The following is a 26,017-nucleotide window of genomic DNA, read 5'->3' as shown; positions in this document are numbered from 1 at the left end:
AATGAAAATGAATTCAAAGGGAAAACTGGGGTCTCAAGATTTGCAGATTTTGATTCTGTAATTTAGTGGTTTAATAGTGAATTACAAGTGTCTGAGGCATGATGAGGACCTCAAACTATGAGAGGTATAACGGCATTGCTAGGGTAAATCAATCATAACTTGCTTCTTTGGTGAGGCTGCACTATCGGTAACATTTCTATATTGTTTACCACCCTGAGAAGATTAGCTCATACAACAGGTTAGTTTTATGCAATATATTTCACCCAGCAAGAGGCATTACCCGTTCTACAGCCTTCCACTATAGCCAGCTTATTAGCTCTCTCTCTGCAAAACTGTAGAATACCCTGCTTCTGATGAGAGAGAGGTAGGATACATCCTCCCTGAGATTAAATATTGCTTAAGCAAGTATCTTCAGAAACAACATCTCTGTAATAAACCACATAAGATGAAAAGCTTTACTGCTTTTATTTTCAAATACCAATATATAGAGATATATAAGGATCTTTAACCACAACCAGAATGAGTTCTTTTTAGTAGAGATATACAGACGAAACGATCTTCAGTCCATAGCTGTTCATTGGAAAACTGAGCTTAATAAAATTCCACTGACACTTGAGAAATATTATCTGTTCCCAACTTGTTTGCATAGGGTCATGACTATTTGATAGTATGGAGATATAAGAATAGAATAATAGATAATATTTCTAGTGTCAAAGCTCAAAGTTTTTTTGAGCCTAACGTTTTGGCCAAGTGCCATCACTCATTTTCAGTTGGTAGGCACAGACCTCTAACTTACAAATCCAGTAGCTGTTGGGCTACAGCTTCAGACAGTAAGAAGCGAGACAGTGCCTGGAGAGCTGAGCCAGCCTATAGCAGCTGCGCATTATGACTGAAAGCACCCAAGATGTGTGCAAAAAAATATAGAAAGTAATAAACATTCTTAAAAGAGAGCACTGTTCACCGTGACAATGCCTTGCATTGCCCAAATGATCTGTGCCAGAAGAGCCATCTTCTGAAAAAATACAGGTCTTATACAGTATTTTTACTTTATTTTTTTTTTTTGAAGCAAAAAGCCACTACACATTCTTATCAGTTAAACATTTTGTAGGAAAAGAAGTTCAGAAGTTTGGATTTTTTTTAAACTTACAGTTCTTCAACTTATTCTGAACCGTCATTATAAAAAAGAATTTTTACATTTACAAATTCAAACAAATATTTCAGCTAGTTCCCCCAAGTCTTTTAAATTTAAGTTCTCTACTATTCTAAAATTAGGTTAAAAAAATCAAAAAACTTTAAAGTGTTAAAATCAATGATGATTTGTAGGAAAGTTTTCATGTGTTCATGTTTTGTAGGAACATGTCTAGTAGGGACCTCTTACCTGCTGAAGACCTTTAAATTCACCAAAGGACCCTGGGGAGGGGCAGTACATGACTAAAAGCTACAAGTCCAGATTACATTAACATATCTGCACTGAATTGTATGTATCTAAAGAACAAGGGTTACCACAGAATAAAGGAGAAGCAGTCATATGTCAATATTAGTACGATTAGATAAGCAGAGTAGTGTCAGCAGGATGTCTGAGACACAACATGCTGGCGTTGTATTTTACAGGCTGGATCCTGCAGGGATCAAAATTAACCCTGTGAGAGAGCAATGCTAAAGCAGCTGCAAGAATCATTTAGATTTTTTTTCTCCCTTACAATTCAGTAAGGTGGAAAAAGTTAGTAGGGTTTCTGAAGAGGGACCATAACAGTGTTACCAGTTTCCATTACAGGACCTGGGAGGAAAACCATTTGTTCTGAAAACTTTTCTAGACCAGTGACCTTCAACACATTTGTCCCTTCCTTCGTTTCTTGTAAGTACAGTTGCTAAACATGCTTGAATAAGCAAGTTCTTTCTGAAAATATGAAAACTCATCTCCGTTGAGTTTGCAAACTATGTCATTATGCTTAGCTTGTCTCCAGAATAGGTGCTGTACAGGTACTTGAGACTGGCAAACACGTGTTGAATCCAGCCTTATTTTTAAGCTAGCAATATGGGAGAGAGAAAAAAAGGTGCTGGAGGGTAGAGGAGATGTTAATTCAGAGGAAAATTACAGTTGCAGCTAACGCTTTCTTGGTTTGGGATGCAGTACTTTATCATACAGAAATCAGGCCTTTTCTGCCTCCAGGCACTTAGTTCTCTTCCACACACTTGCCTAACACTGAAATTTTTAAAGTTTTGATTAACAGATGACAACACTCAGGCCTGGATGAATTCTTAAGTACGTACTGTCACAATGCCAAATTTAAATTCAAAATATACTTAAAAGCATGGTGCTTTAATCTGTTCATATAATAACCCCCCAAACGACTTCCGTTTTAAAATTTGAGATATGGCTCTCAGTCAAATTTTAGTCCACCTACTTGGGGTATATTGCTGGAGAGCAGAAAGCATCCAAGTTATAACTGCATCCTGAATATACTTTAGTGTCTAAGTGTAGATATCTGCAAGTAACAAAGTGCATTATCATCACTTGAAAGATATTTTATATCATGCTGTTGCAAGACCAGCAACATTATCGCAAGAGAGCACCAGAGTTGCATGTTGTTCATGACAACTTTTGAACTCCTTGTGTTTTCAGGAACTTGTAACAAGTATTTCTAGCCTGGATTAATATTTGAAGCCTGAATCCTGCCTGGCATGAAAACAAGTGTTGTTGAAAAGTATTAGCAAACGACTCATAATTGCTCTGTAGAATTCAAAGCCACAGAACACCTTTGAGGCTAGGTAAGAACAAAACAGTATTGAATACTCATATTGATAGTCAAAATATTCAGGTACGTTAGCCAAGATGTTATAAAGTAAAACAGGAAAGGGTACGAACCCTTAGATATAACAGTAGGTATACGTTTTGGATTTAAGTTTGGATTTCATACATTCCAAGGTGAAGCCTCTAATACCATAGAAGGAATACACTGGATCAACCCCAGGCAGTTCCTATTTCATCTTTAGGTTATTCAGATCTGAAGCATTATGTGTATGAATTACTATGGACTTAGTTCACACAATGGTAGAATCCATTTCCATGCTCATTTCACTAAATACAAGTGTACATAAACACGAGAGGTATTTAGAATATTCCACAACTAGATAATTTATAGGTAAAGTCCTTAACATACACAGCCAGAGGTACAAGGACACTCATAGGCTATGCACAACTCTTGAAACCTGGTGTCTGCAGTATCTAGTAAAGAAAAGATAAGATAATTATACTCTGTATTATTGTAAATAGAATTTGCATATTTTTTTGATAAGTTATCTCAGGAACCTAAAAGCTATTAGTAACTCGTATACTGCCATTGTTTCAAAATGCTAGTCCCTTAAGGGCAGATATACACATCTCAGTGAAACTCGTAGAGCTCTTACTGTTTTTCATGTTCTGTATGCTTTCTCTTAGGGCATGAATGCATCTGACTTCAGGGATTTAACTGAGCCTAGGCCTGCGTGCAAGAAATCACTGGAGAGGAGTAAGCCCTGCCAAAGGATAATGCTCACACTAGGTTTTCCTGCAGCAATTTGAGCAGAAGCACAGAACAAATGCCTGTTTCAGTCACATGTGTAAATCAATAAATAGATTTTACTTATGTACCAGCTTGTTCTACACCCCACCAATGCTTACTGTTTAGGTCAGAATTTCTAATGTCACTTGTAACTTTGTCATGGCACGCTTTTTTAAAGAGTTTTTAGTGCTAGAGATGGGTGTTACAGCATGTGGGTCTCCATGGAACCATTGGTTTTGTTTATCAAAACTCAAACATGGAAATGACAAACTCAAACCTTAAAAAAACTGAGGCACCACAAACAAACAAAAACACCACCACAACCTTCAAAGTATATTCACTACCTGCTGTGGAACAGAGAGTGTTAATATGGCGAAAGGATAACACAATACAAACATCTGGTAGAGAACATTTCCTGAGCAAGTTACAAATTTAAAAAATAAATTGAAAAAAAGCGGGGAAAGTAAAAGAAAAGTCTCGGGGATTTGCAACTCTAGGGAAGATGGCTGAAGAAGCGTTCAATAATTGATAATTTTACAACTCAATTCACATGTTGGTTCCTTATTCTAACCCTAAAACCCATGTAGAGGATTTACAGTTATTTAATACTTTCAAAGGTCTTTGAAGACCAAATACAGTAAGTCCATTGTGTCAATCTATGCTATTCTGGTAGAAATCAGAAAAGAGTCTCCCTGGCAAAGCAGAACAGAGGATGAATTAGAATCACAATTTATAAGTGGAGAATTAAGAGAGTCCCACACTATTTGCTGGGCCTACAAAAGGCACCCTCTCAAGCAAATCCAGCAGAGAGGAAAAACGTAAGAGTTTAGGTCAGCCTGCTTTCAGCTTGTGAGGCAATTATGTGCATACAGCATGTTTCCCAGATCCAGACTTTAGAAGCAGACAGTAAATTGCAATAGATGAGGAAATGGCCTCTCTATATCCACCTGTATAGCTGTCAAACTATACCAATGTGAACTGATGATAAGATTCAAAGGGTGGTGAAGAATTTTTTGGCACACGTACAGGAAGAACTTCATGAGCAAATACCCATAGGTGTAAGAGAACCTAATTTAAAAAATAGCCTTATGCAACTGCCCTAGCAATGGTTCGTTTTGTGGGGTGGGTGTAGACCACCACAAGACAGAAAAGCACAGTACAACCAGTGAGAAAGCTTCATAAGTAAACAATTATCAGTTTACTGCTTGACACCAGAGTCATTGAAATTCCTAACATAGCTGCTGGCTGTTGCTTATGATTCTTTGGGAAGGAAAGATTCACCATCTAATCCCTGTAAGCAAACACAGTTTCAGACCTCACAAAAGGGCAAATGAAGTAATAGTTTAACAGCAGCAGCAACCTCAAATGTGACCTTCATCCGAGAATCTCAAGAACACTGAGTTTAATGAGCTGATCTTCCCAAAACCTCTGTGGGGGTAAAGGCAAAATTCATATTTACAGATTGGGAAAGGGCAACTTAGAAATAATTAAGCTCAATTATTTAAATACAAACAAGTGAATGGAATCCACTTTTCGCTCCTACTTCACACACCCTTTCTCCTACTCTGTAGGAGAGCTTTGTACAAACACTATTCAACAACAGCAAGGCAGTGCATAGGATTAAATTCCTAAATGAGAGAAACAGAAAGAGTAAGCCCCAAATTTGAGAAGTATGTTAAGCACCTTACCAAGATTGTTTTTAAAAAAATAATTAAAAAAAAAATCACCTCAGGACACAGAAAACCCTGTTATTTAAGGACATGCTGTAGTTTTGTTGCTTGTGGATGAGGAAGCAAGGTTAAATATTGGTTGACAATAGAATCAACAATAATGTGAAAGAAGCATTAGAACCTCCTATTTCTAGCAACACATCAGTTAACTCTGGCAAGAAATGCCCCTCTGTAACAGTTCCAGACTTATAGCTGATCTCTTTTGTAGGGAAACATTCATCACTGACACCTGTGAGATAAATGACAGGCAAAGGATTTGATATGTGGAAAAGCTGACACGTAACTGAAATAGCTGTTAACAAGTCAAGCAGCAACTGCCAAGAGGCCAAACAAGTTTTCTTCCACAGACCAGCTGAAGCAGAGCATTAGAACATGATCTTTGGATTTCACAGCATGGAAGGAATAGGAAAGGAAGGACTTGGAAAGCATGAGATTACTGTTTCTGTTTAGGGGTGGGAGGACACAGGGAAGAGGAATCTCTAACTACATTGTAAGAGGAATCAAAAATTAAATAATGGATCTCAAATGTGGTCCTACATTTTAACTTTTTCATGCTTTTATCATCTCCAACACACTTACTGCAGTAAGAAATATAATAATACAGTCTCAACCTCTCAGATAGTATTTTAGAAATCTAAAATGATCTTATACAGACCAGTAACATCAGAAGCTCCCAAACAGAAGTGTTTAAGAGAGCAAGACCAGACAAATTATTCCTACAGCGCCCATTATAGATGTCAGCTCTGGGCTGGTAAGCTCAGTAGAATAAGGTAGTACATGGTGTTAAAATGTACAGAGAGCATTATTATATAAGGAAATTAATCTGTTCATACCTTCTAGCACTTACATGTTGTAAACTTTTAGAGACTTTGATCAATATTGTTAAAGTACCTCACAATATATCATTAAAGACCCAAGAAAACATGAGTTTTGCATTGTAAAATTACCAATTTAATGACATTTTAAGAGTTTCTGAGGCCTAAACCCTTACACTGCCATGCAATGCCAAACGTGCAATGCCTCAAACTGTAGATTTTTTTTTTTTACATTTAGCATCATAGTTTTTCTTCACTGAGATGTTTGAAAGATTTTGTTGTGATGAAAAAATGTTATAATTCAAGACCAGTTAATAAATGTACAACACAAGTTCAAAACGGATTCACTTATACCTAAGTGATCAAAAACAAATAAAATGCAGATCATTTAGTGATCAATATACATACCTTTGTTTATAGAGAAGAGATTCTGTCACAATGTCAGCTACATAAATATTGTGACTATGTACTTAAATACTTGCATCTCAATACTTTTATCTTCTCAGGCATACTATTTGCCTTGCTGTTTATAACGTAAAACTTCCCCTCTCTGTCCTTGACTTAGTAGTAACATGAGAGTGTTTGAAATGCAAACAAAACCTCCTTGTCCTGAGAGTACAAGGGGCGGAGGAAGATGCAACTAGACAAATAAGTTGTTCTTAGTGCCTTATGCCACCCCCCTTTGATAAAAGCCAAAGGAGAAGACACTAAGGAGGTCATCCAAGGACAGCCATTCCTGGGTCCCTTGTCTCCAGCTCCTTGTCCACACTTTGTTATGGAGCTTTCTGGTGAGTGGACTGAAAGCTGAAAGTTACTCTGTTGTTTATATTAAGAAAAAGAAATTAGACTTCTGAGACACTTCGATAGCAGTTACAAGCATAGGAAAGGGGTGTTAGCCTTATGACAGAATAACGCAATGACTAACACCTGCCCTAACATTATTCAAGTGCAATGGTTACTAATGTTGCTAGGCAAAGGTTCTTATACTCAATTGCACATTCACACAATTTCCCTTTTAGCCTTTCCAAGGAAGTGATAGGACTTGCTTGACTCTTGATTATGAAATATCTGGCAAGGAATTGGTTCCCGTACACAAATTAGAAGCACACATGATTTGGCCATAATGTTAAATTAGAGAGAAGAATCTTCATCTCCTGCCACCAGACTCAAGGAATGGAATAACTTAATATTAAATGTGAAGTTATTTCTATACATATGAAAACAACTGCCAATACTCAAAAAAGATTGTTAAACAACCAAAATGATTCCAAATGATTTATCCAAAATAAATTTTGATCAGGAAACTACCATGAACATTTATGTTAGTTCTTAAAAATGAGCAATTGCTCTAGTTTTAAAACCATTTTGCAGTCCTGAATTGAAACTTCAGATTTTATATTATTTTAATTTGATATCAGTAACTACATTTGTATGAATCCCTTTCAAACTGCTGCCAGGAAAGATTCCTCATTATCCCTTCTTTAGAGAAAAGCATCATTCAGAAGCAGATCAGCTTTGCTGGTTGTCAGACCAACAAAGTTAAACAATGGAAGCAAAAAAGCCAAATGGGCATCAAAAGAAGTCAGGGGAAGGGAACTTTGCAAGAAAACTTCATTACTCCTGATCTGCACTGCAAAAGCCATGGACTCCAGCACTGCTTTTCTGGATTCTGGCAAATTTTTAGAGCAGTATCTGAACCTGGATCATACTTTCAAAAAAAAAAAAAAAAAAAAAAAAGGCAGCTATTTACTGATTTTAGTTGTTTTTAACATAAATGGATGGCATTACATCAGTGGCTCGTGTGGCTGCCTTGGTTGAAGTGGAATTCCAGACCTATGAAGTACCAAGTTTTAAAGATACATGAAATGTAACACTCACAAGACCTAATTTACTTTTTTATACTGACTGAGAAAAAGAAGTCAGTAATGTAAAAACGCACAGCTCTCACAGGGATGCCAATTATTCTGTTAAAAAAAAAAGTGGGGAAGGGTATTTATATTTCAAATCACAAAATAATACATACAGCAACAAGGTGGCTGGAGATGAACATAAACTCCTCACAGTCTACACTAGTATATGACTAGGCCTGGGAATGGCTACATTATAACCAGGTTCCCCAAATCCTATCAATGTGTGTTTAGCTTTTAACAAGCTATAGCCCTGTTTGCTTACAGTAATCAATATTCTTCTCACACTATTTTCCTAGCTGTTTATAACACTGAACAGACTAAGTCTTTGCCTCACTAAAACCAAAGAAAAACTCTTCCTGTCTTCAGAAGTGACGAGATTTCTAGCTCATCTTATAAGGAAAGGACAAGATGAGGAAGAGGTGCTTTCTCTCTCTCTCTAATTTATAAAGAGAAATAAAATTGTTTAGAAAACAAAGGAACAGAGTTGCAGTATAAGGGCTGAAATCAGTTTCATCATTTCTAAGAGATGCACAGATAGCGGACAGGCACAGATATGGACACTGCAGTCATAGGCAGTCTTCTAACAAGAAGAAAAAGGGACAGAGAGGAAAGTCAGGGGCATACATCAATGAAAGATCCGATAAACAAATGTGTTTCTGAGCAGGAAACTAGAATTGCCCTGAGAAAATCAATGTGATGTTACCTTAAATAGCATTGTCACTTTTTCCCCAGCAAATGGTATGAAATCCAACATTTCATGCAGTGATGGCTCATGACTCCATTGCATTTTTCCTTTAATCTATAAGTCATTTGTTTGCTTTGTTAGGGCATTGCCTTTTAGTCCATTTACAACAAACCCACAGTGTCATCAGGGACTACATGGCACAGCTCCTGTCAAGAGGAGGAGATTCACAGCTGTCCTCTTGGCCTGCCCCCATCCTTGAATCCCAGTGCCCCACTGATCAACAGCACAGGTTGCGCCCATGCAGTTTGTTCTGCTCTGACAGGTGCTGGCGTTTGGCAGCATTCCCAGCAAACAGGCAGTTGCAGAGAGATGAAGACTTGGCTGCAAGTCAGAAAGCCAGCTCATGCAAAGCATGGAAGGATCTGGAGGATGCAAAGGTGTTAAACCCCTTTTGTGTTTTTACAGTCCTGAAACTGCCACAGGCTGCTCTAAACTATGCTGGCTGCCAGTAGTTGCAGGCACTTTTACAGAAGCTAGAACATAAATAAGAAAAAAAAAAAATCATTTGAAATTAAGCACAGCCAAATATTTACCAGAAATTTACCAGAAAACCTAAAAGGATATCCCTTCATCATCTTCCAGTTTACAACAGACCACATTATTCAAGCTACCCAAATCATGCTGTGTGGATTACTTGCAACTCCAAGTCTGGCTTAAGGCAACAGACCTATAGTCTTTCCCCTAAATGATGTCCAGCCCCTCCACCCTCCAATATCTGACCCTTCACGTTCTTCTGGAATTGCAAGTGCTGTTTTGCTTCCATTGTTTAACAGCTGTGACCCTACAGCTGTCAGTGCTGCATCACCAGGTAGGACTCCTTTGAAGCTGCTATCAAAGCTAAAGACAATCCACTTGCAAAACTGAGTTTTCTTCCAGTTCATTGGACTTAAATGTTGAGAATCCCATATGTAAGCAGCACGCAAAGCAGAAGGACAAATTATTCTTCCTTCTCCCTCCCTCTCTCTGTTCACACATTTTCAGAACACTAGCATGAGAGCAGTCCTCAGTGAGTTTGGGATAAACTTAAGCAAGAAAAGTTAGTTACCCATTTAAATCCCTTTGTATGTCAGCTTTTTAACTAATTGTCTTGATTACATATATGTAGAAACGCTCAGAGTGTGGTTACCATAGTCAGGGAGAAAGACTCTGAGAAGTTACTTCATGCCTTCTCAGCCAACTTTATCTATTTTTAACACACCAATTGATGCTATCCCTGATTATTCAACTTACGCTAAAGGAGTTATATTATCAGGAGATTATATTTATATATTATCAGGAGACCTGGGCATGTAGCCTACCAAACCATAGAGATGATGCTTCTCAAAAGTCACCCTAAAAATCCCAGTGCTGTCATCCTACTCTGAATCAGAGCTTTGCCTGTTTGGGCAGAGCTTAAGCGTAGAAAATAGGCATTATAAGGAACTGGCGCATTGCTGCCAGCAACAGCACCGCATGCTTCTTAGGTCAGAGCCACATTAGATCATTGGCAGCTACTTGAAAATTTCAAGATTCAAAGCAGAAAGACTTTGTCTAGTACAAAGAGATCTAAGATCAATGTGGATGCTTTTATTCCAAAATTGTACATGCAATTTGCACAAACATGGAACTACGCAAGGTTTATGACAGTAGAAATGGAACTTGTTGACTACAACAACCTGAGACTCCATATGGTATACTAAAGTTACTTCAGAGACATAAAATTGTATATGGGGCAGAACTGTAAAAGAAATCAGGGTAAAGATAGACAGATTGCTAACATATTGTTTATTTTTACTAGTATAGACATCAAGTGTTAGGTTTCTTTTTTTAATTTAAACATACACAAAAACAGTTATTCCACCCTTGCTGGGGCAAGAGCTAATGTATGTCATTGACACTGTGGTTAGGCATGGCACAGTTTCTAATCCACAGAAGGCTATCCCTGATTAGCCAGTAACCATGCTATAAAAGTTAGAATCCAGGATATGAGTGCCTCTGAAGGGGAGCACTGATTTATTTTTACAACCGATATTAAGAAGTTAATCCCAACCCAGGCTCTAAAAAGCACACGTACAGCACACAGATTCACATCAGTGTGTCAGAGAGAAAATCTGTACTTCCAAAACACTTTGGATACTGGCATGTAGGATAAAGAAGGCCTCTGCATTACCATTTTATCCTCTGTTAGGCACAGTTAACTATGCACATGAACACTAGCAAGGCACGGGACAACTACATTTGCTAAGGAACCGAGGATGTAAAGAAAGAATTCAGCTATGAATTCAGACCCAAGTTTCTGCCACACCAGCAATACGTCTTTCAGTTATTTACTGGGAACACCCAGTACGTCAGCCTTTCAACAAGTACTTATTAAGGAGCCATTAATTACCATGTATCCAAGTGCTAGAGTATTTCAGTTCTCTCAGCTCTGGTAAAAGTATTGCTGTTCTTGATAAACCAGAACTGTAACTAACCCTCCAGCCTTATGCCTGACTGTATATTTGTTTTTGGTGATACAATGTCACTGTGCTCAATGTTTTCTAAGAAACTGCAGAAACATGCTGTTAAAAGGACAATTTGAAACTTCTCAAATTGTTTGGACAACTGAGAACTTGGCTATCCCTGGTACGGCCTTCTCTCTGCACAAACACAGCAACTCTCAGGGAGCAGAAAATGATTTCAACAAACACTACGAAACATGCATTTTGGTTTTGTTGTGAAGATTTACTCAATAAATTTGGCAGTGTTCTGTGCTTCCTCTCATCCTATTCCCCAGCATCCTATCCTTCAGCCCATCTCCTTTCCCTTTCTGACTCCTCTACATTCTTTACCAACCTAAACAGGGCTTCTGTTGTCTCTTCTGCTTAGTGCTACCTCTTTTTCCTCTGCTGTTGCTTCAGTCCTCCAACTCTAACACTGTGGGTGCTGGGACCAAAATTGACATCCCAAGAAGACTCAGTCAACAGCTTCTGAGGTGTCTTCAAGCTGTTCTGCTAGTTGCAGAAACCAGTAAAGGTATGCCAGGACTTGTGCACATGGGCTCCGAGCCATGACTGCCTCACCTGTGATGTGATTAAGCCTCATCATCATTGGGAAATATTTTACAGCTTGCATAAGCATAGCTTCCAGATGAATTCTATGGATGCCTAGGTTTAGAAAGCATTCCTACCAGGTTAAGGTAAATGAACCTGACATTTTGCTTCTGGATTTTCAAGTAGAGATACCTACTGTGGTATACTGCTTTGCTGGCTTAAGTAAGCATTCAGCAGTTACTACATAAGCTTTCACGAGCCATACTGTCACTACAACTGCACTCAAACTAAACCTTGGTGGAAAGCTTAGCTTCAGAGAGGTACCGCTACAAGGTGTTGGTGTTTCCAGGTTTTTTGCAAGTGATGATGATAATGCTAGATATGCACCTCACATACACCAGCTCTGGGAAAGAGTACTTTTCTGCATTTTGTGTTGTAGGCAAAGTAGACAACCAACTACAAAAACATGGAAAAGTAAGCAGCAGACACTGAACATTCTAGTTCATCTTCAGATCTTTCTTCTTCTCTCCATTGACAGTGAGAGAGAGGTCCAGGCACTTTGTATCTCACCACTGTCTTACCACAACAAAGGGTCGGGTCACCTTGTGCTCCTTGATTTTATACCACAAGGTCACAACGGACTTATTTGCAAACACAATACAACTTTGCTGTTTTCCCTGCTTTCACATATAGACATTGTAAACAGCATTGTACTGAACTACAGAATGGCTACTTAAAACCCAAAACGATCAGATCAACTGCTAGATACCAGTAGTGACTTAAAGGGACAGACAGAATACACTGGCTCATACGGGCAGTCAACAGAACAGCTGCTGTTACTGGTAAGAAGCTTTCCAAAGAATTTCAGCACTTAAGAGATTCTCCATTCCCAGTCAGTTTAAAGATCTAGCTTCTCTTTCTGATGCATCTCCCCAGTTCAAGAACTAAGCATTAGATTGTCCTACTGAAGCTACTGCCCTGCACTGAGATACTGGATCCTAATTTCTGATTTTCTCCAGTCTATAAACAACCAGACAGCTTGCCAGCTCTATATTGCCCTTACCCTGAGAGACGTATGTGCCTAACAAACCTTCAAAGCAGCAGCACTGAAGCAGTAGCAGAAGGGAGAGAGGTCGTAAACTGTTTATCTTTTGCTCTGCTACCACCAACACTCGCCCTCAAGCCTTTTCATAGAATGCTCTGGGTTGGAAGGTACCTTAAAGCAACCTTTTACCTCTTCACAATTTCAGAACAGACATATCTACCTACTCTAGTTTTGGAAAAGAACAGACTTTTCAGTGATGAAACCACTTAATGTCCTGTGAAGCCCACAGCTGGCTCCTCTAACAACTTGAATACTGAACAGCAGTGTTTCCATGAGGAAACGGACTAACCCTTTACACGTTCCTAGGTGGGAAATACTGTCAACTAGTAATCAGACAGTGCAGATCGAGAATCCATAAGTATTTTTTGATGTTTGTTTGCCAAACAACAAACACTAATGTTTTTAGGATATGACCCTCAAAACCAAAGAACCCTCACAACCTGATCAAATAGGAGATATAAGAAGTCACGAGGAAAAAGCTGCGTCTTACTACATCATAATGTTCTTACCTGTATAAATATTTAAATGATCAATGTCTCTTTATTCCCTTTGTCTTCGCAAATGCCCCAAAAGGAGCAAGTAGCACTAATCTACTCATGCTAGTGAGACTAATGATTTGCTAAGGAAGACGTCAGAAAAACAGCTTCCTCCCCAAGAACTCTCTGACCTGTTCAAACATCAGACTGCGCAATGATTGAAGTAGTTACCTTGTATAATAGTGGCCTTCAACAGGACATATGATCAAAGGTTTTCTGATCTATGAACTGGGGAGACGTTTCCTGGCAAGTGTCTGTTGTTTGCTAAGTTGCACGACTACCTTGATTACCTTGAACTTAAAATAATGATCATAAGTGGATACACAATATAAGTACTGCAGAAATGCTAACAGTTAATTTATAAGATTATTAGGATGTGTTTGCATTTCAGCACAGCAAAGCAGGCATTTTATAAGATCTACTGAAGACTGGACTACAAGAGTTTTGACACAAGCTAACTTCAATTTAGAAACTTGTGAAGTTTCACAGATGTTTAAAGATGGAATTTGGAGCAAATCCAAGTCTATGCAATATACTTTGAAAATGTCTTTGCTATCAGCAATGACATTTCTCTTACCGCTTATTCATCATACCTGTTTTACCCCTCTAGGAATTTCTGCAAGAATTCCAAGAGATTACATAGCTTTAGTCTTTTTTTTTTTAATATATATATATCCTGACATTATTACTTTCTGCTTCATAGAAAGGACAATATAATTGAATCCAACTAACCATCTTTTTCTTCTGTAAGTGAAATAGTTAAATTTTTTGTTCACAAAATAGTTTTACATAAATGATTATATCTTAAAGCACTGAAGGTCTTCACTTCAGCTAAGCCAGTCCCACGTTAGCAAATACAAGAAGTCTTCTATCTTCTTATTTTTTTAAAGCAAGCAGAGACAGCTGCAGAACACATGCCCCATCTAGGTACTAACTTTGATTCTTTAATTTGGTCACATTGCACAAAAAAAAAAACAACTTTCACTTTGATGGTCACTTCTGCAGTTCAGAATATATTTGGAATACTTGAATAGATACTGCAGAGAAAATTTCACCTAAGTCTTGTTCTGAAAATTTAATATCAAAAGTGTTGATTATCCTTAAAATCACAGCTAATATTTTAAAACCAACGTTATGGATTAATATTGTAATCTTGGTAGCATGATGTGTCCTGAGATGTGGCAGGTGTCAGACCACTCAGGTTTATGCCATCCCTGTTCTTCAGAGCACCTAGCATATCCTCAAATAGTTTGCTGAGTTGGGGATCTTAAGCTTCAGGAGAAAGAAACTTCCAGATACTTTCTGGAGGTAAGGAAATTACTTGGAAGATGGGAAATATTTCAGATAATTACTCTTTCTGCTTAGAGAGCTCTTACCTTATCTTTGTTTTACCACCGTTTCACTGATTTCAAGTGCTTTATCTTCCTATCATCTCATGGCAACACGCATCACATTTTATTCCTCTCACCAACTATAAGAAATTCAATAATTCTGAATGGTACCATGGACTGTAAAGAATAGTACAAGCACATGTACTTTAGCACTGCCAACTGTGTTTGCTCTTGCTAATCCATTTTGCAAACCCAATAACCAATACAGTGATTAATTAATATGCAACTAGCAGGGCTGTATGTAGCCAAATAACTACATAACACATTGGTACAAATAATTTGCAGCATGTAAAAAAGGATTTGGACATTCATAATGCTCAATAAATATTTTTTGCAAAGCCAAGAGGAGGCAGAAGGTGTACCTGTTGCCTTGTCTAACTGACCTCTGCTAGCACCACCTCTGACGCCTGCAAGAGACTAGCCATCTTTATACCAGGAGCCTACAGTTTTGTTGCCATTTCCATCATTTTTTGTTCAAATCAAAGCTCCATTATAGTGCTGGATTGGCAGCTTTGCATCAGGAAGCATTCTAACTTAAGCAGCAGTAACAGTTGCTCAGCATTATGCCCAAAAGTTAGAGTTGCTGAAGAGCTGAGGCAATCGTCCTTGGACGAGGACTTGCTAAGCATGTGAGATGTCCCGCAGACTAATTAGATTTGCATTAAAACAATAGCATGCATTTCCCTGACACAAACTTCCCATAAAACATTCATGTCATCATGGAAGAAGTTTGCTGAAAATAATTAGGTTAGATAAAGATAGCGAGATAATGTTTCTTATGGTCCTGTTGCTCCTAACATCTCTATTTCATAGTTATACTTTCATCACAAGCTACACCAGGCTTGAAATGCAAGGATAATTGAAGTCACAGTCCAGCTGTAAGTGCAGTGATATTAAATGTGGCTTTTTATCAACATAGGGAGCACTGACCAACATGTGGCTGCACCACAATAGTTCAACTATTCACTAAAATAAATGCCCCATTTTCAACATCACTAATGATAAGTATTCTACTTTTTTTTCAGCTTTGTCACTGGATTTGTCTTACTTCAGGATAGTGCTGTATAAGACTGTAATAGTAATATGAAAACCCCAGAGCAGGACCCCGTTAAACTAGAAGGTGGACAGAGCAAGGCCAGTCCCTACCCTAAAAATCACATTTGAATTATGGATGGTAGCTGCACTTGCAAAATAAATATAGGACAAACACACAGAAGTCCCCAGATACCAGCACACACCAGCCTAAGTCATCCTGTGCTGAGTCCAGATTCTGGTTTCTCATAGCGCTTGCAAGGATCAGCAGCAGTCTTGAGGGGGTGCAGAGGGCTCTTACTGATATGAACGCATGATGAGAAAAGCACAGCTGTACCCTACCCCAGGATTCTCTTGATCTTGCCAAACAGCCTGCAACGTAGAGAGCCAAGCTGCTCATAAAGCAGTGACCTGAACTACTGCAGTTTACAGACAGCCCATGAAAATAAAACGGCACCAGTTTCACTTTTCTGCATTCTTTCAAACTCCAACTTCCATCAAGTCCTGCATCAACCTACGGCACCATAGGAACTCTTACAGCTTGTCAGTTTTTGTACATCAGAGACGTAATCCTAAGAAATAAGAGCACTTGCAGCCTTTTAGTTAGGTTACACTCAGATTCCTTTTTTTTTTTTTCCTTTTTTTTTTTTTTTTTTTTTTAAATCACCCTCCCCAGCTTAGAAGACTCAGTTTCTCCACCAAGTGTTTTCTGAACATTCAAGAAAGTTTCTCACAAAGAAAAGCCTATGGGATAGCATGAGCCTCCTACATGAAAGCAAGGTCCCTTCTAGAAGATTCCTATATCCAGTAACATTCACTTTGATGTTTCTGGAGTTTCTATAACCCAAGTTACAACACCCGCTTTCTGCCATTCATCCTGTCCGTTCACCTCCTAAAATTGATTGTGATGAAAATCCAAGAACCCCTCAATGTAAGCTTGCAGCCCTGCACTAGTTTGAGAATTGTAGCCATTTTTTACATGAACTGTTCATTGAGGAGCATGCATTAAACCAATTGGCAGCATCAAAACTGCCGCAGAGAGATGATTCTTGACCACTTTTCCAGTTGATCTAAGTCTGTGTCTAATCATGGTGAAGCTATGATGAGATATAACACTTGAAGGAATTGAAGGAGTAAAACTGATGTAGGTCTGTAGAGGGGATTAATGTGTAGACTTCTGTTCTGTAAAAGGTTACTAGTCTGTAACCTATTATAATAGATTAAAGCCAGACAGAATGGAGTCTGAGCATGAAATGTTTGCTGTGTCAGTAACAGGGAAGCTGTAGTAGGCACGATTTCCAAGTAGTAGGCACGACTTCCTGCCTTCTCAAGGGGTTCAGAAGTGGAGACACATACCATATTCCCAAGGAACAGCTGCAACAGGTCAGGTTCAGAACTCAGCTCAGCAAAACTCCTCATGTACTGGTTCTCATTCACAGGTTTGTAGCAAATCTAAGTTCTGAATTCAAACAAAAATAAGCAGTTGATTTTCTTAGCTTGCTTTCAGTAGACTTCAGAGAAACCAGCTAAGAACAGAAATGCTAGTAAGATGACCAATATGCACTAGGACACTAATTACTCTAAACCATGTAATCTGTGTAGACCAGACAAACAGTGGAATGACTCAATGGTTTTTACTCAGAAGCTGTAGAACTCAAAGGCTCTGTGCATGCTTTTTTCCTTTCACATTTGAGGAAAAAATAACCTCTACGAGCTGGTACAGAAGCCTGCTACTGTCTCAAGCATGCTAACTGGTGGTTATGGAATACAGTTTCCATTTCCAGTTGGGTCTCTGAAGCCTTCATTTTTAAAAGTAAAACATTACCTAGAGAGAAGTAAAGAAGCCACCAAGTTGCTACTGAGCTATTGCATGAGAAGCCAGATGAAGATCTCTCTTATGGTAACTTTCCCCAATCAGAAGGAAAAAAAATACTTAAAAATCAGTAATTTTAATATTGGTAAAACCGTGGCTTGCTTGCCTAATTACCAAAGCTAAATATTGAAGAACGCTACAGTTGATGTAAGCAGTTTCACATCAACTGTATGTATTTCCCTAAATCCTCATTACATGGTTACTGAAATATTTGAAGAGTTTCACCAAGTGGATACAAGTTAACTACTGTAATTTTCTTCATTCATTGCTTGGTTAAGTAGGTACAATATTTGAAAAATGTTTTATTTTGGATGTTTTGTCTAGCTTTGCTTTTTCCTTCCTGGACACCACATTTAAATACAGAGCTTTTTTTTTTTTCCGTAGTACATCTTTCTGATATCATACAAGGAACAGAAAGAACATGCCTTAAATTCACAAATTATACTTAACTGAGATTTAACCTTTCTGCAGGACCTATTCCCTCTAACTTTTTACTTTTTAATCAGGAAAAAAATAGAAGTTTTGAAATAAGGTAAGACATCTGGACATGATTACTATTTATTTTTTGCATAAAACTGATGCAGTAAAATTGTCATGAGTGATTTATTCACTATATGAAACACTAAAATCCAAACTCCAAAATTATTTGCCTTTGAGTCATATGAATTCAAAAACATTCCCAGTTTGTTTCCCCCCAATCATTTACTGTTTGATAGACACAGAGAACTTAGACACCTAAGACTACCATCAGAAGCTACAACAGGTTTGTAATGGGAACCCTGTGTTTTCTGGGAAAGTACTGGGAAAGAACTTGTAAGTCTAGTTTCTCCTCCACTCCCTGTCAGTGAAATAAATATGTTTCTATCATAGAACAGAAAGCTCTTATCTTTACACTCTTCTGTGGCTGGGGGTGGTGATTATCACTACCGCTACAAATTATTGTGTATTATCTTACTGTCCACTTAGACTAGGATACTACTGGTCACTCCACATCTTGGTGAAAAAAAGGCCTTAATGAAGAGCTTAAAAAAAAAAAAAAAGCAAAACTGCTAGCATGGGAGAGAAATACCACCCTTATTTCAAACAAAGTAAATGGACACAAACAGATTAAAGGACAAATCTGCAATGAAATGCAAGTGTCTAGCATTCATTACACTCCCATAGGAATTATTCATCTAAGCCCTTTTATCGGCCTTGGCCTGCACACTTCGTGTCACACACACTGTCACAGTTAAGAACTGTACCCCATGCTGTCCAAGTTCTGTAGCAGGAATCACCCTTGTGTTTGTATGTATAACCTCTACAATTATTTAATTACCAGAGGAGGAGAGAGGATGTGGGTTGAATATCCAGTCCTGAAGCATCCCAAATTCCCAATTAACATTACCTTCTCTGAGCATATAACTTATTATTAAAAACAGAGCCATAATAAGACACTTCAGTGCAATGGATATCTCACCCATCAACGCCAGACTTGCTCACAGCTTGAATTTCCTTCACTTACAGTCAGTCACAAGCCTGCAGCATGCCCTAGATGATGGCAATAGCAGCAGCTGCCAGAAGAGCGTATACATTGTCCTGTTGGCTTACCTTCAATTTCTAATTTGTATGCTCTGATTACGTGAAAGGTCTTCATTTTGCAAAAAAAATACAGGCATGCAAGTGATCATTTTCCAAATCCAGTGAAAAATTTAAGCCTCCTTGACCATTTAGGACCACCTGAGTCAAACTTGATTGAATACTTATAAATACCTGAAAAGAAGGCTATAGTCTGACAAGCTTTTAAAACAGCTAAAGCTAGAGCTAATATAATTAACAGAATAAAACTAGCCCCATACTTTCTATATTTATATCACCATCAAGTGGAGTTAAACATACTGTTACTGTAGTCTAAAGCTTAAAAAAAAAAAACAGGTTGTGAAAAAGCATGTTAAATACATGTTTTATAAAGCTTAGCAAAAAGCTAAGTGCCTGTGTTACTTTCAGAAGAGATATACAATACAAATACAGCCACTTGAACACATTGTCACCCCATTGGCTGGTTAAAGAGGGGAGGAAGGAGGAAAATACATCCTGCAACTGATCTGAGTGGTTTTCAAAATCTTCTTCTCCCTTAAGTTGGATGATGGTTTCCCAAAAGACATGCTGTTTCCTGACTTCTTAAGACTAAATCCTTTAAATATTGGATGATGTCCACCAGAAAAAAACATTGGCCAGAGGGAGAAGAAAAAAATGTTCTTTACTGGCAGCAATAAGGAACTTCCCAAAGAGTACAGCTTTGAATTCTCACTCTATGTAGTTTTTATCTGCATGATCTATCGGGACTCCTCTTCTGGTTCACCTCTTGCTTCAACTTTTAGCTTTCCTGGTGTCAAGGAGAACAGAGAGCTACTGCAGAGTGAGCATGATCTCTCTGAAACCGAGTCTTTTGGAACCCTCCTGCTTCCCAAGGCATGCCTCACCTCAGCTTAGCTGGTGCAACAACGTTCTCCTCTGGGGTACCAGCAGTAACATCATTCATCCTTACATCTGGTGTCTCTAAAAATGGTTCACTGCAAAATGTAGGTAAAAGAAAGTGAGGAAATTTTAGGGTGTGAATTGTTAGCATTTGCAAGAAAAATCAACTCTTGTAATACAAGCTAGGCAAACAGGTGATGATTAAGGTATCCTTCAGAAAGGCACTTCAGGATCCTTATGTGAATCCTAACTGTACCTTAAATTATTTACATTATATTATATCACTCTGGGCGGGTGACTAACACCCTGTTATTACTACTACCTCTGTGTTCTTCCCAAAGCCGACATTTTTACAGCCAGACTGTAGGTGGCAGCAGTTCTACAGTTATTTATTTTGCCTGTTTTGTGAAACTAGGTTGTGGGAGCACAGTCGGAATGAAGAGAAAAAAGCAGCATTCTCCCTCTGGTTGTCAGAACACTAAGATGTAAAATGTTCTTGTTTCCAAAGGGTTGGTGGTTTGTTTGTTTGTTTTTTAAACCCCCCCCGGAATTTGATCATGCTCTGGGTCTAAGAGAGTAGAGTTAATTCTCTTTGGGATGTACTAAGTCATCTTTCTCAGGGAAGGAAGATGCACTGTATCTTTTCAGAACAGAATTCATGGCCGCCTGGGCATATTTTGATATCTAGAAGCAATACCGTATGGTTTTCTTCAAAAGTATATCATTCTCTTTTGTGTTTGATAAATACTGGACAAGTGGCAGAAGCTGAAGTAGGCAGTTAAAAAAATTCACTTAGAACCATAAGATTCAGTTTTATGGATTGTGATTCAATATTCAGTGTGAAAACAGTGAGAAATCCAGATTAGTGGTAAAATCTAGATAGCATGTACAGGTGAGCACTCTAGAAATAGAGCTGATTCTCTGCTGAGTTGAACAAATTTGGCCTGGCTGCCACAGGGTTGGAGCTAGTAAGACCAAACTAAATTCAAATCCTTCCTAAGCTCCTTAATGAGCCTGATACAGTTAAGGTGTAACCCAAAATTCACAAGTGACTAAAAATTTATATATTTTTGTGCATGCAGTTATACAAAGAATATTATGACTGTGGTATCAGACTCAGCAACACTACATCAGTATTCATGTAGGTAGTATATCTGTATTTTATGTACCAACACCCGTACCCTACCCAAAATACACAATGACTATCTTTACTTACATGATATTATCTTTTATTCACCCCTCCAAGTCCCTGTTTGCCAGATGAGCAGTGGTATCTTGTTCTATTTTCCTTGCTGCACATGTATTCCTGTATCTTGTTCAGTGAAACGTAGTAACATTGGGGCTGGAGGCATGTTGTTGATGTGCCCATGGCTTTTTTTTAATGTTACTCATACCTACAATAAAAACAAACAAAATTAAGATCATGAATGCAGCTTCACAATCACCTTTTGAGTTGGTCCTCCCCTGCCAGAGAACACCGTCAAGGCGCAACAAAGTTGAAAGTTAAAGCCTCTCAGCTACTTGTAGCCCTAATACTTCAGCAGCCAAGGCTTCCCCCCACCTACACACTAGAGTCCTGACTATCTGTTGTTGTTGGTTTTTTGTTTGTTTGTTTTTTAAGTATCGGTTAGCCTTAGCATTGATGTCCTTTAGGGTGACACTATTAGATCCAATCCTTAACAACGAAACAACCTCGAGAGCATGGCCTTAAGGATAGTTCAGCTGTTAAAACGAATTTTGTATTAAAACAAGAGGAAAAAGCAAAACATCAAAGTTATCACAAAGAAAACAACAGTCAAGTCAGTAGCGCTGGACTTGATGATCTGTATCTGTACTGCCAAAAGTGAAATGGTTTGCATCACACTGTAATGAACCCACTACAGCATTCAGCACTGAAGCTAGCTCTGAGACTTGGAAATCAGGCCCCAGACTAGGCAGGCTTCAGTAAAGAAAAAATCTCTGACTCTCTTTACCCTCAGCACCAATTTTATCTAAATGAATTATTTCCTACTATTTGACTTATACAATTAAAGAATGAATCCAATCATGGGATTGCAGATCTCAATATAAACTGCTACATTTCAGGTTCTGTAAGTGGTAACAAATGTTAGAATAATTTTAGGTCTCTTTACCAGTATTATTTTAGTTTGATGATAAATATTCATTTCAGATCAATTGAAAAAGGTAAACTTCCTTGGAAGAGCTATAAAAGAACAACTCAGTGTCCTTCACCTTCTCAAAGTTAGAGCTTAAGAGTGTCTCTGTATAAATTTACAAAGGAAATCCATTGGTACACCTCTGGCTACAGCCCAATCTGTGCATGGTGGATCACATCCTAAAGCGTCCTGACCCCATAGCAAATGAAAGATCAAAATCTTTCAGCCTCTGGCATATTGGTTTCTGTAGGCAGTCCTCAGTTGAAGTAATTGGAGGACCAAGATCCCTAGGCATGGTGTGCAACTTGCTATAGAACCTCTCACATTTTGTGTGCCCACTTCCCAGTGACTTTCAACTCTTCCTCCTGACATCATTTTCTCAGCTGGATTTTGAAGCTAACTCTCCAACTCTGATGGATGCTGCATGTAGCATTAAGCACATTTTGGAAAATGATGTTTGGAGGTTCTGCTTTCTGGTTTTCTATGTCACAGCCTCAACTTGTCTGTAGAACCTCCCCGTGTCACTCTTACCCGTTTCACCACAGAGTCAGTTCCTCTCCAGCATTTCTCAAAAGCCCCTCCATATAGCTGGAAACAAGAGCCCCTGCCTTCACCCCCTGCAGACAATTTATAATAGCCTTTTCCAGACTCTCACAGCCAGTTATCCATTTGCCTTGGCAAGCAGGGCATCTATAACATTCTGCAGCTCAACTCCTGCTAGTTCATTCCTTCTACTCGTTTTTCACGCTGGGGCTTTCCTTGATCACAAGCTTGCAGTGCTCATCAACAGTGTCACAGTTCTGCCACTTCTGGTGAATCCTGTTAAGACATAGCCTAAAAAGGCTCAGAGGGTACAGACCATCTCTTCCAGGAGACAGGCTCACAACTTAACATTTTCTCTGCAGAACTAAGCCCTAAATCCCTCAGGAAGCTGAACCAGACTCCTTGCCACAGGATCACAAAGTACATGAGTTCTTCAAAAACAGAAAGGTTTTCCAAAAGATTTCTCATCACTCCACACTCCTACTCTGAATAAAAAACATTTAGAGCTCAGGAAAAGGGGGGGGGGGGGGGGGGGGGGGGAGGGGGGAAACCATGGCATCTTAAAAGCACTTAAACTCACCCTGCTGTTAAGTACCTCAGAAATTCCATATGCAATGAAAAAATGAGTAGGATATTTTCTGCTATTATCTTCCTCATAAACCACGCACTATGGCAGCTCTAGAGAAACTAAACTTTCAGCTCCTGTTGGGGCTCTTTAGGCTGTCATACGACTTCTTAATTAGCCTCCTATCAGGTGATAGGATCTTCATCAGGTGACTGCAGTGCCAATGTGCTTTTACTGGTATCCTCAAACACACAGTTTCTTCTCTGTGGTAATCTATATAATGTTTAGAAAGCTGTTATTTTAAGAGTCATTTCCTTAGCTCTGTGACCTTCTGGTGCACTACAATTCTTTGGCATTTGGTTTTGTTGTGGAAACCCTTCACACTGTGGCAAGCAGCACACTGTACCCAGTTGTCTGTGTGGGTTAGCGTTTAATGGGATGGATTAGATGGAAATCCACTGGGGCTTTTTCTGTTTGTTCTCTATCAAGTTTGTCTCTTTTCTTATGTGGCCAAGACAGACACTGATAAATACTGACTCCATTTACTCAGAATTTCCTCTCTATTTTTACCTCTCTGGTCCTCATTAAACAAGTTTAGATTAATGAAGGAAGTCTGACACACTGCCCTCTTTTTTTTATTATTTTTTTTAAGATATATTTTAGCAAGTCTGGAGATTCCAGAGCTGCTGTTCATAGTTCAGGAGAAGTACTTGACTAACATAAGTCTGACTTGTGAGCATTACTAAATCTGGAAATTTTGGGAATTGTTCAAGTTGTCATATGCCTTTTTAAGCTAGATGTTAAAACAATACAACTACTTTCTTTATGGATTTGGGGGCAGGATTAATCTTGGGGTGATTCCCTTTAATTAGATCAGAAATACACCACTGTCTTACATATTTTATATCCATTGTGTCTGTTCTGTAATGCCTCTTTCAAGCATTTCCACGCAAGCCAAAATGGAAAAGATTTAGCAATCAAAACCAGTGGGAGCTTCCCTTAATAGAAATGACCAGCAAGCATTTGGCAAAGTAATCTGTTGATTGCACACATTCTAAACAAGAGTCCAGAGGAGGCCCTTACAGCAGTCTTGGCACTGAAGCACATGCAGGAGTTAAAAGGAGGCAGATTGTTTTTTTCCATGATGATACGGCTTTGATATATGCATGGAAAAAGGGCACTTTGCATAGCTATTAAGACAACTTAATAACAAACATAATAAATCTAAATAGCTGTTTTTCTGCTAAGGGGTAACGTGGTGGAAAAGAAAGACTCGCGGTTGGTTTTGGCCCCTGGGTAAAGAACTGTAACAGGTTTGGACATGTACTTCATGTGATCAGGCTTCTCTGCTGAAATCTCTGACCTGTTCTGGTACAAACATGAATCACAGTCTAAGTGAGAAACTGCTGCAGTCCTCAGAAAAATCACAACGTTCCTGGTAGCTTGAGATGATAATGTCCTCATTTGTGGTACTACCTGAACATTTTATGACTTTACGTTTACAGTATTTTGTCATAAGTAAGGAGTTATATGTTTACGGGGGGGGTGGGGTGGGGGGAGAAATAAAGACCATCAATTACTTTCGAAATATTTTTCCCTTAAAAAAGCTGAGGATAAGATTTCTTCACATCAAGAACTAATAAGCATCTGAGATGCAGTGGTGCCTGACAGTTTGAGGTCATATTGGATGAAAGTTAGTAGAAGTGGATTTCTTTTTTTAAAATGTAGGTCACAGTGATAAAAGGCATCAGTTTTACAGTGCAGTAATCTACTTTGCAGGTTACCTTCCTGCTCAGCATTTCTGTTTCAGTTTGTACAGCTCACAGCAGAGCATTTTCTAGAGAGGGAATCACTAGCTCTAGTTTTAGGGAGACGGCATTTTTCGGCTAATGACGCTACTTTGTCACATAAAATATTGAGAAAATGTAGAAGATGAGTCATATGTAATTTGATCAAATCTCACCTTTTCCAGTTTCAAGTTTATTCAATGCTCTTTCAAGGTTTTAAAGCCACAGCTTAATTAAACTATTGGTAGATCAGGAGACTGACCTGTGGCAGCTATTCAGTTTTCATCTTCATACATGTTGCAGTATTTCATACAACCAGAAAAAAAAAGAAAAAACATACTACTTACTGCATGTTATTGAAGGATGAAAATAAGATTAAGTGTTTTTCTGTCTATGTCAATCAAAACCACAGTTTGGAGACTTGTGTGCTTGACACACCGCTTGTTTGTTTGCAAAGTAGGAAAGAATAAAGGTTACATGTGCTACTAAACAGGAATTGGTCACCAGCTATTGCCTTTATTTTAGCTTTTCTGACTCTTTCTCCAGTCTTTGACTTAAAAGATCAGAGTTTAAGTTATACTGGAAATCTACATATAGAACCCAGATTCTGAGACTTTCGCTCTAACAATAAGGGTTTTTTTATATTATGAAGGGGGATGATTATATTGCTAGTATTAACAATCTATTGATGAGCATTTCTTATTGATAGGTGATTATTTTCAACTCATAACTTCACCAAAATTCCTTTGTTTTGTATGGAAGTTGCCACTCCATGGCATCTGAATTGTTAGGACAGGGATGGTCTAGAGAAGAACTGCA

General features: G+C 38.5%; 1 protein-coding gene across 2 annotated transcripts in view; it reads right to left on the bottom strand.

The window, feature by feature from the left end:
• The window catches only part of SLC39A8 (solute carrier family 39 member 8), a 61,492-nt gene that overhangs the window by 28,118 nt on the left and 7,357 nt on the right, over positions 1 to 26,017 (bottom strand). The window contains exons 1-4 of one of the 2 annotated variants that reach the window (XM_035539802.2): positions 23,427 to 23,551; positions 21,364 to 21,541; positions 20,153 to 20,242; positions 17,174 to 17,276 (exon numbers count right to left, since the gene is read on the bottom strand). In XM_035539802.2, coding sequence (XP_035395695.1) covers positions 17,174 to 17,236 — 63 coding nt within the window. In that variant the 5' untranslated portion in view covers positions 17,237 to 17,276; positions 20,153 to 20,242; positions 21,364 to 21,541; positions 23,427 to 23,551. Of the gene's footprint in view, positions 1 to 17,173; positions 17,277 to 20,152; positions 20,243 to 21,363; positions 21,542 to 23,426; positions 23,552 to 26,017 lie in introns of those variants that run through there. The other variant, XM_035539794.2, reaches the window with a different exon arrangement.

This window comes from Cygnus atratus, chromosome 4 (assembly GCF_013377495.2).
Source record: "Cygnus atratus isolate AKBS03 ecotype Queensland, Australia chromosome 4, CAtr_DNAZoo_HiC_assembly, whole genome shotgun sequence".
Classification (NCBI taxonomy): domain Eukaryota; kingdom Metazoa; phylum Chordata; class Aves; order Anseriformes; family Anatidae; genus Cygnus; species Cygnus atratus.
This window is presented reverse-complemented; position numbering and strand designations above follow the sequence as displayed.